Below are 18935 nucleotides of genomic sequence, written 5' to 3'. Positions count from 1 at the left end.
AATTTGTATAGGGAATATAATTAATAAAAATTCTTATCGACAAATAAAAATCACTATCACCTTACCTTATCACCTTTACTTATTCATCCATTTGTTTGTTTTATATTTTTTTTATCCATCCAACACTTTTATTTATTTCTACTGCGGCTGGGGAATGTTGCATGCTCGTTGTTGACTCCTTTCCTGTTGAATTATCATTTTGAAAAACTATTTCTCTAAATGGTGCGTATCATGTTTTTGTAATTCATTAAGTTTTGATATTTTTATGGATACTAAAAAAATGATAATTCTGAAGGGCACCTATCTTATTAAACTTTGCTTATGTGTTTCTGTATTTAAGCACGTGCCTACAATATGATGTAAAGTATTATTTTATTGCACAATTTTAGCTTCTTGGCGGTATGATTTTGGTATATTGGAATAATATATACAATTATTACAATTTGTAGTTATTAGCTAGAAATCTTTATTGAAATACATTAATTGCTATATATAACAATGCAACTAGAATGTTCCTTCTATGCTCAACTAATACTATCCTATCTTATTGCTGTTGCCGTATGTGATGCGTATGTAAGTATTTATTTATGTATTGTTTTACGAGTCCGCCACACCGAGGAGCATGTTCCCTCGGGATGTGGTGGATTAGTAATGTTATATATTATGTTCGTGTGTATCCCTGCACACCCTTTAGACATTGCGATCTGTTCCTAAAATGGACGCAGTACCAGGTAATATTAAGATCGGGACTCGGGCAGCTCTTCTCCGTGGACGGTGGGGACCTGATTCCTGAGGTATGTGCTTTGTGATCTGAGCTGGGTGTCACGGTGATAATTGGCTTCATTTGGCAACAGATCGTAATACGAATACTATATTTATGTTTCAGCGAGATGTCGCTTCATAAGTGTAGGTTTTGTCGTGACCGTTGTTTTGTTTCTCCCTATAGTGTTGTGTCGCCGTGACCATGTGTTCTGTGTGTTAGATGACAGTTGTTGATGAGCTACAACGTTATATGTACCGCAGTGATACATAGCCGAGTAAATATTGAATGTCCTTTACCCAATAGTTGCTACCTCCGCCATGTTGCAGCCTCCTCCTACTGTCTCTGGCTGTGCCATGTTATATTATCCTATTATCGACCAGTTGTTCAGATAATTACTACGTTACTGTATATAATACAGATATAATATATCGATTACCTGAGGAACTCAGTCGATTTGTACCAGCCATGCTTGTAGGATCACACGGGGCTAATGTTTTTCTTTTTTTTAAATAAATGTTAAACAACCCTTACCCGCCCTAAGCCGCGTTTTAATAACCCTTAATATAGTATTTATCTATTGAGCTTCTCACTCCGTCTCAATGGTTGATCCAAAATACTTTTCCAGCTATTAAACTTATCTTTATTAAAACTTATCACAATAGAAAACTTTATAAAAGAACATGAAACTGCACCGGATGCCTAAAAAAATATTTTTTGTTATAATATTAATGAATTATATATCGATACAGTTTATGTAATACATTATATTATAGATGAATATCTATCTCATATAGCAGATACAATGATCTGGGTTACAGGACAACAAGTTGGGAGACATTTGTTTCTCGTTGCGATATGTCCCAACCGCTGGGAAACTGACTGTCGTGATCTTGGAAGCTAAGAATCTAAAGAAGATGGATGTCGGTGGATTATCAGGTATGACCGGTCATAATCTATTTATTTTACATTTGTAATTCATGATATATATTCATGATGATGAGGCACAGGAAGCCGGCTAGATTATGGGTACCACAACCCCGCCTATTTCTGCCGTGAAGCAGTAATGTGTAAGCTTTTCTGTGTTTCGCTCTGAAGAAGGGCGCCGTAGCTAGTGAAATTACTGGGCAAATGAGACTTAACATCTTATATCTCAAGGTGACGAGCGTAGCAGTTGTAGTGCCGCTCAGAATTTTTGGGGTTTTTCAAGAATCGTGAGCGGCACTGCATTGTAATGGGCTGGTCGTATTAATTACCATCAGCTGAACGGCCTGCTCGTGTCGTCCCTTATTCTCAATAATTGTGAATATGTGTGATGAGCCATTGTTGAATTATCGTTGCTGTTTGCCTTTTTTTATTGAAATATTTGTAATGTTTGTTTCATATGCGGCCACTCTGATGAAACACAGACCCGTACGTAAAGATAGCTCTTATGCAGAACGGCAAGCGTCTCAAGAAGAAGAAAACTAGCATCAAGAAATGCACATTGAATCCATATTACAACGAGTCATTCACTTTCGAAGTACCATTCGAACAAATACAGGTACGAGCCGAGATTGAGTCCAAATTCAGTGTTCTTGTGTATATCGAGTCTGACTTGGGAGCAGTCTTTATTACTTAATGATCATTAAGTGGTAAAGAGCTGAGTCGACTCGATGGTACACAGATTGGTGTTGTATTCGATGTTCACACCACGCGCGTCCTTACCCAAGTCCTCCCCTCAGCGCCTGGCGTGTCTGTATGACCATCTAACGTGACAGACGTCCTAGTCTAGCCTATCTATATCTTAGAAGATGTTATGTCAGTGTGTTGTGATGCTTTGCTGATAAATTCTTAATTCCTTTCCAACTGTCCTTTACTACTTCTTTGAATGATCCTAAATCTGATCCATACTGCCTTGCCGTTCCAAGTACAATCTTGAACACGCATTCAAGTTAATTAATTACCTTTAACGGTAACTCGACGTCCGTTAAGTTATTGTTAGAGATTATTATTTAAGTGAAGTGTGTAATAGTGCGTATCTCATGTTAAGTGGTGTTTTATGTAATCTCCCCTCGTAACTGCATTACTACTAACTCATTAGGTCACCTCATCTCTGTTCGATTCGCAGATGTGTTCGTATCATAGTGAAATAGTTTTGTTGTTAATATATATTATTTCAAGTTCTGTTAAAACGTTCACAGTAATCAGTTACATTGATAAAGGGATATAGTGAGAGGCATCTGCGCGCGCACTAAAATCGCGCCGATATAATCTGCGCGCATACCGCGGTGCGGGGGCACTTGCCGATTACGGAAGGATCAGTTTTTTAAACTTCATCGACTTTTCAAAAAAATATCTTAAAAATAGATTTCTAAGAGAGAATGTTTAGTAGCTAATATTTTACAAACAATGCACCCAATGGATTATAGTTATCGTCACAAGTAGCGCGTTCATCATCTTCTTCCAATTTGAGATAACGCTCGGCTCCAACGTTTTTGATATTAACACATCTGTGGTCAAATTCATGTTCATGCAACTCGTATGTTATGCTTTGCATCTATTGTGTGAGTGTTTCTGACATTGGTAAGTATATAACAATCAACAAGTGGTCCAAAAGTACCCAAAAATCGTAGTTCGGCCATAATTCTGCCGACGTCTTGATATTACAACATTGGGTGGGTATTTAATTTTAATCTGATGTCTTAAATCGGTGACAACAATGTTTAGCTCAGATCAGGGTCGATAATTTTTTAAAACAAAAAATAATATCATCATGAAACTCGTTGGAAAACGAAAGAGAATACAACAAACGAATAAATTACGGGTGATCTGAGGTCGGGAAGTGGAAGAGAGGTGGTTGTAAGGCTAAAAAACGGTTTATCTCGAGTTCCGGAAAAACTGCAAGTCTTATGGAAAAAAGTCCCAAACACACTGTAATATTTTTGATTTGAAATAAAAAAAAAATACTTTTATTTCATTTTGCAATTTAACTTTTTTTCATAGCATTTGTAGTTTTTCGGAAATTGAGATAAACCGTTTTCACCCTTAAACATTCTCTCCCTTCCACTTCCCGACCTCAGATCGCCCGTAAATTATTTTCCCTTTCACTTTTGTTATATTCTCTTCCTTTTCCAATGAGTTTCATCCTATTATTAATTTCTTTCACTTTTAAGATTTTCAAAGGCTTCAGCCCTGGTATATAAAGTATATCTTCATTCGCATCTATCACGGAGTGTGGTGCGAAGAGCTGTGTGACCTGAATCGTGCTGGCTGCTGCTGACTCATGCAATATGAATATCTAATCTTTAAAAAAGAATTTAATGGCGTGCAGCTTAAAAGTTATAGCCATTTAAAATGTTCCACTGTGACTCTGGAATGGTTATGGGTAACTGTGGGTCTGGGTAGACTGAATCTATATAAAAAATACTGCAAAAGACAACAATTTCCACACTTTACAAATAAATGTACTATTAATATTGTAGACAGACGTTCTATTATATATTTAAAACATATAAAAAATTTGAATTATCACACTTTAATTCATCTAAATAATATTTTAATAGGAGTTTTTTTAATTAATTAATGAGTACAGGAACAAAAATATTGTCTTCTATACTAATAATTAAAACTAGAATTATTTTTTTAATCATAGAATATTTTTTCGTAATAAAATTGCTATTTTGTAACACAAGGTGTAAAATCGAAAACCTATTTTTGCGTGCGCTGCAAAAACTATTGACAATAGAACAAAATGATGTACAGGCAATGATGATGTATAATATAGACAATATTATGTGCAAAATGATGTATAATATAGACAATATTTTATTACTTATAAAACTATCGCGTGAATTATACTTTATATGGCAAAACAACGTTTGCCGGGTCAGCTAGTATACTATAATCCTTCCCTGCTCATCGGTAAATTTTATGAACGGCGTAATTAGGTGTAAGCCTTATTTGTTTATCTGGATCGAATATTAATATTTACCTACTTTAAAAAATAAAGGGAAAAACAGATCAAAACTGTGTTGTCAGCTCTTCAAATTAAATTAAAATCAAAGCACTTGTTCATACAGCATTTCAGATTTGTAGGTACTTTAAGATCATAATTTTCTTTTATGAATTCAAATTGCTTACGTGGAAAAAAAATCGTAAAATATTAATTTTCTATTAATAAAATATGATTCGTCAAACAGAAAGTAAATCTAGTTGTGACTGTGGTGGACTACGACCGCATCGGGACTTCGGAGCCCATCGGTAAGGTTGTCCTGGGATACAGCGCGTCCGGCACCGAGCTGAGACACTGGTCTGACATGCTGGCGAGTCCTCGGCGCCCAATTGCTCAATGGCACACCCTCAAGGATCCAGAAGACGGAGAGAAGAAAGATTAAGAAGAGACAAGGTAAAGTCTATTGTGGGAGTTAGAGCGCTTTCGCACTACGTCCGATCCGAACCCGTGAAACTATGGTCTGGTGTATCGTATACTATTTCTAACGGTTGACGGACAGAATTCGGATGACGGAAGCCGGATCAAGTGCATAAACTACCATAGAAATAGTTCTACTACTACTTCGGACCGTGTTTTCACGGGTACGGATCGGCCATAGTGTGAAAGCTTTTACTCTCTAGTAATTTGTTAAATGAGATAAATTGAGCAATTAAATAAAGGGGGAATTTAAATTGTTTACTTAAATAATGTGTCGATTAAGGTCATTTTGATTTTTCAGAAACGAAAATCCCGAGGAGAAGCGTCGTTACCCGTTCGATGAGACGTTACCAATGATATTATGATATTTTTTAAAATTATATTTTATAAAGATTGCATAATGTTGTTGGGGAATGCCATTTATATGTTGATCAACAATAATTAGACTTTCAATTTAACTGTAACATATATTACTATGCAAATGTGTTTTCTCTAGATATAGGTACGTTATCGAATATGTTTCAATTGTTAATTTTAAATCTCTACTTTGACAACGCAATGGATATAGAGGTAAACCCGTGAAATATAGAGACCTTATATAGTAAGTCGAGTAGACGATAAACGAAATGACCCTTACCTACACGACTTTATTTAGTATTAGTATATATTTTATAAACATGAAGAAGTTAATTTATTGTTACTTACACCAACTGTCATAACATAACATCTACCTATTTATCACCAAAGATACCAACACGCGTGAAAACTATAGGTAAGCAATGAAATACAAATCATGGCAAATTAAGGAAAGTTTTGAAAAATATTAATAGACCGTACAAACTTCTAATTCTAATGCTTTGCCATTCGGCTTATTTGCAATTTCAAGTGTATATTTTATGAAAATTACGTACCGCTATAAGACGAGGATAAAATACCAATAATATTAATGAATTACCTGAGATTTGATTCATGTTCGGAATTCGGAATAGGTACCTATCATTGGCATTATTTTATAGTAAGTATTCGTAAGTACTTACCTTTATTGACTTTAAATTAAAGAAATGGCAATCGGGGACTGCCGCGGTAAAGCTATTGCATAGCATTTTTTATCAACTTATGCAATTATAATTATTTATTTATTTTATTTATGCAGTATTTATTTTTTTGATATGAAAAAAAAAGCAAACGGGAAGTGAGAAAAATTTAACTTGCAAGATTTGATTACAAATAGACAACGGGACAGGTGAAACTAAATAAAAATGCTTGGCATAATAATAAAAATTAAAAAAACGTGATAAAAAAATGAAATTAAAAAAATCAAGATGTACCCCAGGCTCGAACCTAGGACCTTCTGCAAAAAAGCATACGTGATAACCGCTGTTCCACGGCAACTGTAATGATCTTGCCGAAATATCTATATACATCTAGCGTTAGGTTATTTTCGTTACGGAATTTCTGGATTCGGTCTCGGTCACTCTCAAGGCCCGCGATAGAAGCTATGCAATAGCTTAAAATATGACGGTTCAAGATTGTATAAAAATATAAACCAATTAATAATATGTAATATATTGTTTTAAATACCAAACATTTACTTAGGTACCTACTTACTGATAAATATAACTTATTTGAGTGTAAGTACTTTCAAATGCCATATTCCAAAATAATATTGTGTAAGGTAATAAATTATTATAATATTGTCTTTAAAAGAGCTTTATTTATATTTCGTTGGTATATTTTATTAACAAAAGATTCGTTTTTATGTGAAATCGTCACCGTAGTACGATGATCGTTATTCCTTATCATCATTAAAGTAATATTTTTAGCACGACACTAGGATCACTGAAAAACTCTTAGTCATCTTAGTGTTTCTATAGTCGAAAAAAATTATATTTTGTAAATTATATAACTATTACCACGTAAATTTAAAATTATTTCACGTAGAAAATGTTTATTTATTAAGTAAATTACTTATGTGATGTATGATAAAAAAAAAACTTATTTGAACAATACAAATATTTAAACTAGAGTTTGTATAAAGGTTTTAAACTTAACTGCGATACATTTCATGTAATAAATAATCTGTAGGTATTCTTAATAAAAATATCATTCGGTAACAGATCTAAAATGTATATTTATCAATGTTGTAGAATTGTTAAATTATTTTTGTCTCCTGAAATGTTTAAGAATTCGCCTTTAGGTATAAATATCGCTGCTATATCATCCATCATTTTTATTTTTAAGTGTGGTTATTATAAATATAATGTTTAAATCCATATTGAATTATTATATCGACGTTCTATTGGTATATTATAACTACCTAATTAGCTTGACTGTTGATCTCAATTTTGTGTTTCTTTGTATATAATCACATGTTAAAATTAAACATCACATTATATATTGTATAGGTGTAGAAATGAAGTCGTGCTTTAACGTTGTAGGGAAGCACTCACACGAATAATGTTATGTATGTAGACATGTGGTTCAAGTTCTGTATTTATTAATAAATATACTTACCTAGTTATGGTTATATTGAGTCTCATTTATCCACCTCTTAGGATGAATTATTAAGGCTGGGGACCGAACCAACGGCTGTGAGGAATGGAGTGTAGCTAGATTACCTCTCTCGCACAAGATCGCCATAGTTTTAATTCATAATTAGAAGTATTTTTAATTTATTACAAACATAATACAATTTTCTTTACAAAAATAACACAACTATGTAATGTTAAATAGTATTGGTAAACAGTACATAATTTTTCATACAATTTTTATTTATGGCTCCAACTATAAATGTTAGGGGTAAGTACTTTGGTGATTTTGATTAGACGCCATGCGTCGCGAGCGTTAAAATGGCGTCTTTTTTGACCTTGGCAATAACCGCCGGTTAAACGCATGTTAATAGTATAGATACAAGCTAAGTTACTAGTGAGTAAGTTGTTCACGAGTTCCATACGCACTTTTTCAACATCTTTTGTATCAAAACTTGACATTTTTACGATTATTTACAAATACAGCAACAAATGCGATACAAACAAAAAATAAAATTATGGGCAGCGACGAGTAAAATAAGAAGGACTCCGTGTCACCTTACATAACAGTGAGGCACCAAAACAAGCAGGTAAACGTGTAAAAACATAGCCCCACGCATGCATACACTTACACTAATACAAGCCGATCGGCCGCCATTATGAGATTTGCCATCGTCTGTGACAGATCAGTTTGCGTCGCAATAAAATATTTTAAAAATGCTGTCGTGTGTTGTGAAAAATTTAAAAACAATACTATAAAAGTATTTGTGGATATATGATTAAGTATTTAAGGGAGAAAAAATGTGTATGAGGTAGGTATACCCCGTAACCACACACACACTAGCATAAAGGTGCTTCACTTGCTAATATTACGGCGCGGAGTCCTTCTTTTATTACTAGTCCGTGATTATGGGAAATGGCGCGGATGTTTTTTTTTTGCACGCGCCAAATGTATGGTGATTGATCACATATACCAATACAGCCTACTTCAAAATTAAAATTTTATTAATAAAATGCATATATTTTTTAACAAATTATTATGAATTATAAAAAAAATGATAATAATAATCGTTTTTTTAGGTTGTTTACATTTATTTATTCCAACGATGTAAATGGAATTAATCGACATAAAACCTCTTTGTTGTTACAAAAAAAAACTGTATTACCCGGTTAAATTGGAATTGCTTTGTTTAATCTCATATAATTTACAGTTAGGTACCAACTTAACTTTGCAGGGATAATTCTGTTAAGCACGGTAGTGTGTAATATTATTATTCACGTGTGTGTTATAGTTCGGATTATGGCCCTAAGAATGATGTAATAAGGTTCACTTTTGTAGGTTGAAAATATTATTGTCTGTGATCTGTCAGTTAAATTGAAATTTGTGCTCTTGATTTATTTTATTTTTCATAAAATTTTATCTAAAATTTAATTATTATTATTATTTATTACGATTTTTAGTACTTAAACGGCCTTACAAATATCTAAACTTGGTATAAAGTTATAACTGAGAATAAACCAAGTATAAGCAAAATATTCTAAAGCCGGCTGTACACATGTAGAGAGCTACTTGGCGGTATGTTGGCTTAATTGGTCTAGTTGGCGCCAACATTGGCAGGCCATCCGAATAGTGTCGGTTTTTAGTGCACACATCAAAGGATCTTGGCGCGCTCCGCAAACAGCGTTCACACGTTGGTGTCTTGTTCAGTTCGTTTATACTCGTCAGCGGAGACAGTATCGTTGCGCGTGAGTGAAATTTACGTTCCCATGTTCCGATAGCGATGGCGGCGCCGGTGTGGACAAGTAATGAGGTTTTACAATTCATAGAATTGTATCGACATGAAGGAATAATTTGGAATCCATGGCATGAACTACATAAAAATAAAACCAAAGTAAGTTTTTAAACACATTTTTTATTAAAAAAGTTCCATTAACAGTTACCTACTATTTGTTTGACATTGTATTGTGTACAATGTAATCTGCTTGTTGTGCTGTTTCCAAAAATGTTTTATACTTTTTCTATAATGTAGGTATATGTAAAAGTTGTGTGGTTTAACTTACAACTTGTCAATAGCGGCTGAATTATTTCTAATTGATTTTACTTATTGCGAACTGAAGGCTCTTCCAGAGGATACAATTATAAAGCCTGTTTTTTTTTGTAGGCAATTTCTTGTATTTGTATATCGACTCGCTTCTGGAAGGGGCAGGTCATTTAAACAATTTCTATTATTCATAATGAACTATTTTATATTTCAGGTTAATGATGCGTGGATTCGCATAGCGGATAAAATTAATATACCTGTTAATGAATTGAATAAAAAAAAAGAGTCATTAATGATAACATTCAGAATGCATCACAAAAAGAAAACTCAATCAATAAAATCAGGAATGGGTGAAGATGAACGATATGATCCTATTTGGCCATATTACGAGCCTCTTGAAGCTTTTTTAAAGGATGTCTATGTATGCTCCAGTGTAATTAACACTGAGGAAAAGATTATACAGGTAAACAATATTTTGATTTCACAAAATCTTAGTGGTCTCTATTTCTAAAAAATTAATTCATAAAATCCAATCTTATTTGTGTCGCAATATGCGGCGGTCTACGCGGTACACTTAATAATGGTAAAAACGAACTATCTCCATTATTTCTCCATGAACCTGGCCGCACTAGATCTTCATTTTGATAAATATCGAATGAACCAGGAGGTGAATAAATATTCTGTGAAGAAGTACTTTTTCTCAAAAAATTATGTAGATATACACATGTCATTGTAACAATAGAAGCTTTGGTAGGTTCCAAGGGTATATTTTTTTTAAAGATCCTGAACCTGGCGGTTAGTATTCCGAAAGTATTTTCTACTTTTACTCGAGAACGAGATAATTCTTGATTGAATACTCTTTCTGGGGACCCTAGTGCGTGATGACCGGGAAACGGTTTCATTAAATGGGTACTGAGAGCAAATGCACCATCGCCTAAAAATACGTAAGGCATGACTATGTCACTATTAGGAAGTGGAATAGGACGGGGTAAATTCATACTTAGACGATAGTTTTTGATATAAGATACTTTGATTGAAAACTCCTCCATCACTAATCCGTCCTTGAGAACCTACATCGGCAAACAAAAAACAATAATTACTATCTACTAGTGCTAGTAAAACAATGCTAAAGTGGCCTTTATAGTTAAAGTATTCAGTTCCCGAGTGTAAAGGTGATTGTATATTGATATGCTTCCCATCTATAGCGCCCAAACAATGCGGGAAGCTGAATCCTTCTGAAACGGACATCGGACATAAATAAAAAATAAACTGATATCACTTTTTTACTACAGGATTCGTCATCGACACGTGACTACGAAACAGAGGCAGAAACCGACTTCCATCGTCCCGTTATTGAAAGTGACACATCTCAAGATGGGAATACGAGTACTAAATCAAAAGTTACTGCTCTTCCAACTCAAAAGCGCCGTTCGAAAAATCCACCAGAGTTATCAGAGGCCAGCAAGGAGGTGGCAAATGCTTTTGGCACATTAAACAGAGTGCTTGATAATAAAACTGCTAGACATGATGATGATTGTGATCTATATGCTAAACTTCTTGCCACAAAATTAAGAAAATTTCCAGAATATGAAAGAGAAGAAATTATGTTAGAGATTGATAGCATGTTGATAAAAAGACGTCGAGGTAGCCAAAATACTATTACTGATTCCACTAATATGAATCGTTCATCCTCCTCACAAAGTTCTTATCGCTCAAACTGTTCTCGCTCATCTCCTTCACCACACTACCGACCCAACTCAGCACAGTCCATCCTTCCAACTTACGTTACTATTCCCAATCAATCTCCGCATAACCCATCCCATTCACCGCAGTATGTTTTTAATGAACCCCAAACTCAACGTATTCGGATATTGTCTAATGATAAAATATATTCACAATCACAACTAATGCAGTCTTCATCTGCTCAAAGGCTACAAACAGCATCTCCAGAACTACCTGTTGAACTTCATTTACCAGAATTATCTGATAGAACATACGACTTGTCTCAGTCTTTAGAGACTCAAAATATAATATTTGAAAAGTTCATGTGATGCTAAACATTGTTTCATGATGATTCAAGTAATTGATCTCTACATGGTAAAATAAAGACTGTTGTATTTTGAAACTCTAGAACTATTTTGTAATTCTTTCTTATAAACATTAATAAATAATACATTAATAACATGAAGTTTTACTTACTTTAATCATATCTTGCAAAACATCATTGAGTGCCAAACATTCGATTCTTATGCGTGAGATAAGTGAACTTGATATTTTAAATAGGTAGTGTAAGCTTCTGTAGTCATCTCCAGTAGCTAAAAATCTCAATGTCAATGCAAGTCGTATTTTTGTTGGTACAGCTTTCCTCCAAGTAGTATCTTGCTTAGAAACCATCGGAGAAATTTTTTGTAGCAGGTATTCAAAATCAGTGCATGACATTCGAACGAAATTATCGAACTCCCCAGATGGTTCTGCAAGAAGCTCGGCAAGCTGTTGATTCATACTCTCTCTAAAAACAAAGAAATATTAACAAAGTTAGTATGGACATAGTATTAATTAGTTGCATATAATTATACAGTGATAATTACCCCATAGCAAAATTTTAGGAAGTCAGTCGGTGTCTCATTCATAACTAGTTTCTTTATGGAATCAATGTCGAAATCTCAAAAAAATATTACGTTTTTCCATACAAATCCAATCAGCTGATCGAGTCTATTTTTACCCACGACGGTAAAAATCTCATCGAAAAAGAATAAAATAACTCAAAACCCCCGACTTAACTTAGATGTAGCGATAACAATTTTACCATAATACATAACCGAGATTTTATTCTTTTTCGATGACATTTTTACCGTCGCGGGTTTTTTTTTATTTTGTTTAATTTTTCTATGTGGTACATACATGGACTCCATAGAGAAAGTTACCTATTGTAAATGTGACACTGACCTTCTAACTTTTTGCAAAATTATTATCAGCCTGTATATCAATAATAACTAATAACACATATATGTGACTCGTTCTATTCCGATGAATAGTCACCATCCACCACCTTCTTTTGCGCCATTTCTTTTTAGTCACTCTACTTTGGTGCACATGTACGTAATAATTAAACGCACTGTATAAATAAATTGCCGCGGCTGCAAGAACTTCTACGTCCATCTTTGAAGCGCCAATGCAGAATGATCAGTAAGCCAATGTGTGAACAGGAATCTTGGTTTCCATCATTTTTGCCCATGGCCCCACCTTGGCCCCATGTGTACAGCCGGCTTAATGTATAATTTAATGTAAAACTATATGACTGAGAACACTGACAATACAATGATAATTCTGAAGTTTTCTGTGTCATGACTTGTCAAGCAGCCCTTGCAAATAAACGCGGGAAACGTTATAGTCCGTCCGAATAAACCAATCGTAAAATGTCTATTTGTAAACAATTTGCATATTCTTGATTTATTCTCACGTATAACTGCATAAAAAGTTTATTAATTGTAAGGCCGATAGACTAGTCCTAACAACGTCATTGCTTATAGAAATCTTGTAAAAAAGAAGTTCTTTCGATACGGAAGACGCAATTCACGAATGTCAGTAGTTGGGATGAAAATACTTTCTGGGAAAGATTTAGAGTGTCCAAAAATCAATGCGTTGGCTTTACATTTGGTGCACTTTTAATGCCGGGAACGATGAAGTAAGTAAATAATGAAGGTACTTAACTTACTATTTACGATAATACAATGATCTGTAGATCCTCCCTGTGATTATTATATTTCAGGGACAAGGCTCTAACTCTCTAACAACAAGTACTGACTGGTGCAGGTATTGCTGGTGTAAAAAAACATGTGTGATTCACATGTTTAATGATAATGATATAAATAATAATATATAAATCTTATATCAGACAAAATACCTACTGTGTGCAAGATTTTAGCCAAAAGTGCCTTCAAAATTACCTCACATCAGCATTATTGTTACCCATGAATATTATGTAGTAATATATTTATTAAAAAACATTAAAAAAAATAAAATGTGTTGTAGTTAGTGGTGTAGGAGAGATTAGCCAGGGTCTTTGTATGTATCAAGAGCCAATTAGCATATTTCCCTTTAAATTTCTCAATTACAGACTGAGCACTGGGAACAAGACATTGGTCGATCTCATCATTTCTGGAACACCATGTGGCACTTGTGATGGTAAACAGTAGGTATGTTGTTTTGCCCATGTTGAATGAGTAGAATGTTGCTTTTACTGGCACAGTGGAATTCCGTAGGTCCAGATGGGCTTCAACACAGCATTGTAGATCAGAACCTTATTATCAGTAGACAGGAAAGAGTTTCTAACGATTGTACCCCAGAGTGCAGTGGAGAGGGTTATGCTCGGAGTTTCCCTGTGAGATCGATTCAGAACTGAGGAGATCTGTAGGAGAACCAAAGTCACTGACATAGCTCAACGGACAGATGGCTGTTGGGGCAGTACAGTCCTAGATTGGCGACCACATAACAGATGTTGTAGTGTTGGTAGGCCCCCATAAGATATACAGTCAAAATCTGTTATAACGACATCGAAGGGACTACTCATATTGAGTCGTAAAAACCGATAGTTGTAACAACCGGTGACAGGTATTAATAGGAAAGATAATATGTATATTCATGTAGGAAATTAAACTGCATTTTGTTTACTTCAATACAAACGTATAATATAAAAGAACAATATCATTTTTCCATCATTTTTGTATGCATACAATCTGTAATTTTAGTTTGTTTGAAACACTTCTGTCGTGCATACACATTTTGTAATTCACGTTGGATTTAATCAGCGTATCGTCACAATTTCCCTGCATGTGGAACTCTTCATTAAAAAGAACAATCTTTCGTAATACACTAACAGCATTGAGACTGTCAATCAAAGTTGGCACTGTAAATTGTTCTTCCGAGTCTTCCTGTTCATTTTCATTTTCCTCTTGAACTTCACGTACAATATCATCCTCCGCAGCTGGTGCACAAATTGCAATAGACTGATCTACATCAATGAACTCGTCTGTTTCAGTAGTAGATAAAGCAGGTCGTAAATTTTAGGCTAATTGAGCCAAAGAAATATTGTCCTCTTCATCGTCGTCAATCACATCATCTGAGGTTCTTGTTATAAGACTTGTAAGATCTTTAAAACCTGCATGCCCAAAGCAGTTAGCTATAGTATTTGTGAAACTTTTTCCCATGCTTCGGATATCATCAAGATGGCATCAAGAACCGTAAAGCTGTTCTGATTATTACTGTCAATGCTTTGTATTAACTTTAACACTTGCAGTCTTCTATAATGAGATTTTAAACATCTTATTACACCTTGGTCCATAGGTTGCAGTACAGATGTAAAATTTGGTGGTAAGAACACGAGTTTAATACACTTCAGATTAGTAACAGCCGGATGAGCAGGACAATTATCAACTAAAAGAAGAACTTTCTTATTGTTTGCTTTTAATTCAGCGTCCCAGTTTCGTAACCATTTTTCAAAAATTTCCGATGTCATCCATGACTTCACATTGTTTTCATACGTTACCGGCAGTGAGCGTATGTGTTTAAAGCATCGTGGTTTCTTAGATTTCCCAATAACTAAAAGCTTCCTTTTACAGGATCCTGTCATATTTGCTGCAACCATGATCGTTAGTCTCGTCTTGGACATTTTTCCTCCCGAACAATTCTCTCCTTTGAATTTTAAAGTCCTGTCTGGTGTCATATTGTAAAAAAGTCCGGTTTCGTCTGCGTTATAAATGTCTTCTGGACTGTAGCCTTCGCATAATTTAGGCCACTTTTGCGTAATCCATTCGTCTACAGCATCTTTATCCACACTGGCAGCTTCACCACTCATTTTCCCGCCGACAATGCCATGTCGAGCCCGGAAACGTTGAATCCAACTAGACGAGCAAACAAAATCTTCACCAAAACGTTGAGCAAAATCGTTTGCTTTTTGTTGAAGAATTGGTCCATTTATTGGCACATTATTTGTCCTTTGATATTTAAACCACTTTAACAAAGCTTCCTCAATCTTCGTATGCCGCGTTGTTCTGGCTCGTTTCATTTTCAAAAAATTCTTGTCGTAAAGGATTTGAATTTTCTCCCTTTCTTTCCAAATGGTTGAAATTGTCGAGTGAGATACACCATATTCTTTTGTCAGGTCTTTGTTTGGAATTCCTTTCTCTAGCTTTGAAATAATATGCGATTTTTCTTCGATACTGATTTGTTTTCTTTTTTGCGATATGTTACAATTTTCACAGTTAACTCAACAATAATGTTTTGGCGCGTCTTGTGTAAAGATAAGTAACAAACTGACTTAAGAGATATGACGAAGCGGGCCTTGAGGCTACGGCATGCATGTGCTTTGTTTCTAAGAATTACAAAAGACCCTAAACTTTATTTACTTTTACGATAATAGCCATTGACTATTATACTGTGCCAGATGTGGATACAGTTACCTATTCAAATTGTTTACAATACAGCTGAGCCGGTCGTTCTACAGATATAATTCTCGGAACATTAACCAAATGTGGTCACTTAATGCAGTATGTCGTAGTAAACAATGTCGTAAAAACCAATGTTTTACATAAGGCGGTCATATAACATTCAGCCAGGACCTTTAATTTTGGTAAATTTAACCGGTATGTGGTTCTAAACGATGTCGCCATAAACGGTTTTGACTGTACTTTCAACACACCTCAATAGGGCTACTGGAAACCCAAGTGCTAGCAGCTATTTCTGTAACTGATCAGCCAATATGGATATATGTGTTGGATAACACAGAAATGCTGCTAGTATTCTTGTTACACTTCCCCGTAATGATAATTTTTATTTAATGTTATCATAGTATTGTAGTTATAAGTTTTATTTTGTTTGAATAATAAGTAATAAAACAAATAACTTTGATAGTAATTTATGAGTATATTAATAACCATCATTAAAAAACAGTAGTACAAAATATAATAATAAGAACTGACAATATCACAAATTCACTATTTTAAATATTATCCAATAAGTACATAATACAAAGTTTCTCTTAAAATATGTTTTGAATTTTATATTTAGTAATTATTCTTAATCACTGCAACACTTTACAACTGTATTCAGAAACAGCACTGGGTCAATTGAAAATGTTGGCCTTTTTTTATTGAAGAGTGTATGACCACCTGGTGTAAAGTAATCTCCGCCTCCCACATTATCTAGCAACACCAGAGGAATCACAGGAGCATTGCCAGCCTTTTAAAATGTGTTTCTTCTTATAATGAAGGTACCTATTTTGTATTGTCCTAGAAACACTGCATGTATATACTTATTCATTTACAAAACTTTCTGTTTCTGTCAAGTTTGTTTGTGAATGAGTTCATAATGATTATCATATAAATAGATATGTTACAAGGTAACAGATATCAATACAAATACAAAAATAACCAATATTATTTAAATAATTAGGTATAAATTATGAAAAGCCTTAAGGTTATTTATCTGTCTTGCAATATATTAACTCAATTATTGAGATAAATAATATTATAGTAATGGTAACTATTTGAGGGATTTATATTCAATATATTACCAAATAACCATTCTTATATCAATTATTGTCATCATAATATCTTCGCTTCATTGCCCTGTACTTTTTTAATTTATATAAGGCCTCTATTTCTTTAACAACAAATTCACCATGTTTTATCATAGTTGTAATTTTAGTTGGATCTGTCTCCTCACTGTTCCTGGAAAAGACTTTGTGCAACCTTTTTCTAAACACGTCATAACCCTGAGGCCAATCCTTGCCCAAAAACAATAACTGAAAGATAATTTTAAAATTAATATGTATAGGTACATACTTAAATTTTACACTACACAATTTATACTTTTACAATACTTGCACATTACTTTTAAAAATTATTTAGAACTTACTGTTTTGTAGAGATTTAGTACAGCTTTTCTGTGTGGTTGAGACATAGTTTAAAAAATTAAATAAACAGAATGATAGATAGCTACACTGAAGTATTCATATCCAAGTTTAAATAGTCTAAAGTCCAAACAGTTTACAGAATAAGACTTTAAAAACAATTCAGTATTGTATTGTTTTTAAGAGTGGGGAAAATAATTGCTTCTTTAGTTAAATTGATCTATTATACTCAAACACTCGCCGTTACCTACTCGATAATATGTTAATAACATTTATTCACTTTTTAAAATCAGCTGACTAGTGACTATGACAGGTGGATGTAATCAGTAATCACTAATCACAGAACACTTTATTACTATCACTATACTTATGTTAATTATACCAAAGAGTAAAATTATATTTAGTCAACTTGGTCAGCCTAACTCGGAACCGGCTCGAATCATAATTATAGGACGTACAGTCAGCAAAAAAGCTCAACAAAGCGGTTTAAATCAAGTAGGCCAGTAAAATAGAATTTAAATACCACACGCAGCCTCGTACGTACTTGACGTGAGTAACAAGCTTGTCATGGCACAAAAACGTGCATGTCCGAAGACAAACGAGATAGCAACACCACGGCACCCAACAATTTCGATCCTCCGTTAAGTGTCGTCTCCGTATCCATACATTTTTATCATTTATACTTAGTCTGGCCATAAGCACTGTTACAATAAAAAATAAACAAAATATTACATTTGAATTTGGAATCTATCATTTTAATATTATGATTATTCATTGAGTGTTCTCACTTTGGCGCCAATACACTGTAAAATATTTTGCGATATTAAAATGCAGTGGGGTGATGAAGAGAACTGAATCATTGTGATGCATTCACAAAGTAGGTATGAAGCCAAATACAGTTTTTACTTAATCATAACGCCTTTTAATCGGTGTCCTTCCGCCGCGACTACAAATATATCTTGAATGACACCGACTCCAAAAATTACAACAATCCTAACTAGAATTAGATTAATTACCTATTTAGATTGTATAAAAATACGCAATTATTTTTATACTTTTTAGTGCATATTATATCTATTGTATTGAAATAGTGTTATTGAAGTCGGTTGTATTTTTGTTAAAAAAAATATTTTATGATTTTTAGTGAATTTGAAGTACACTAACGAATAATTCAATCATGGATTCCGTTATCATAACCTAACCAAACTCTCACCAAACTATCTTTCCAATAAAAAAAGAATCATCTAAATCGGTAGGTGCGATATTGAGTTATTCCTAAATTTAT

At 33.9% G+C, this 18935-nt stretch overlaps 3 protein-coding genes and 1 long non-coding RNA gene across 8 annotated transcripts in view; 1 reads left to right on the top strand and 3 right to left on the bottom strand.

Moving 5' to 3' along the window:
• Window positions 1–7698, top strand: part of LOC126965444 (synaptotagmin 1) — a 28615-nt gene extending 20917 nt beyond the window's left edge. For 3 of the 5 annotated variants that reach the window (XM_050809067.1, XM_050809068.1, XM_050809065.1), the window contains exons 8-11: window positions 1582–1699; window positions 2170–2303; window positions 4942–5147; window positions 5473–7698. In XM_050809067.1, coding sequence (XP_050665024.1) covers window positions 1582–1699; window positions 2170–2303; window positions 4942–5136 — 447 coding nt within the window. In that variant the 3' untranslated portion in view covers window positions 5137–5147; window positions 5473–7698. The remainder of the gene's footprint in view (window positions 1–1581; window positions 1700–2169; window positions 2304–4941; window positions 5148–5472) is intronic. The other 2 variants (XM_050809070.1, XM_050809069.1) reach the window with 1 other exon arrangement.
• Window positions 7699–9735: 2037 nt separating this feature from the next.
• LOC126965451 (uncharacterized) lies at window positions 9736–12588 on the bottom strand. Its single transcript, XR_007729538.1, has 3 exons — window positions 12330–12588; window positions 11941–12250; window positions 9736–9893 (listed from the first exon to the last, which is right to left on the bottom strand). It is a non-coding gene; the product is annotated as an uncharacterized LOC126965451 (long non-coding RNA).
• Window positions 12589–14456: 1868 nt separating this feature from the next.
• On the bottom strand, window positions 14457–15887 carry LOC126965488 (tigger transposable element-derived protein 4-like). Its single transcript, XM_050809123.1, is given in 2 exon segments — window positions 14457–14929; window positions 14932–15887. Coding segments are annotated over 2 exon segments (1347 nt in total). The 5' UTR covers window positions 15806–15887.
• Window positions 15888–16642: 755 nt separating this feature from the next.
• LOC126965447 (electron transfer flavoprotein regulatory factor 1) lies at window positions 16643–18002 on the bottom strand. The gene is made up of 2 exons (XM_050809073.1): window positions 17656–18002; window positions 16643–17542 (listed from the first exon to the last, which is right to left on the bottom strand). Exons 1-2 carry the CDS (start codon window positions 17698–17700, stop codon window positions 17330–17332), a joined length of 258 nt encoding a protein of 85 aa, XP_050665030.1. The 5' UTR covers window positions 17701–18002; the 3' UTR covers window positions 16643–17329.
• Between the last annotated feature and the right edge of the window lie 933 nt (window positions 18003–18935).

The sequence above is a fragment of the Leptidea sinapis genome, chromosome 7 (genome assembly GCF_905404315.1).
Source record: "Leptidea sinapis chromosome 7, ilLepSina1.1, whole genome shotgun sequence".
Taxonomy (NCBI): Eukaryota; Metazoa; Arthropoda; class Insecta; order Lepidoptera; family Pieridae; genus Leptidea; species Leptidea sinapis.
Note: the sequence above shows the minus strand (reverse complement) of the source record. Positions and strands in the feature narration are given on the sequence as shown.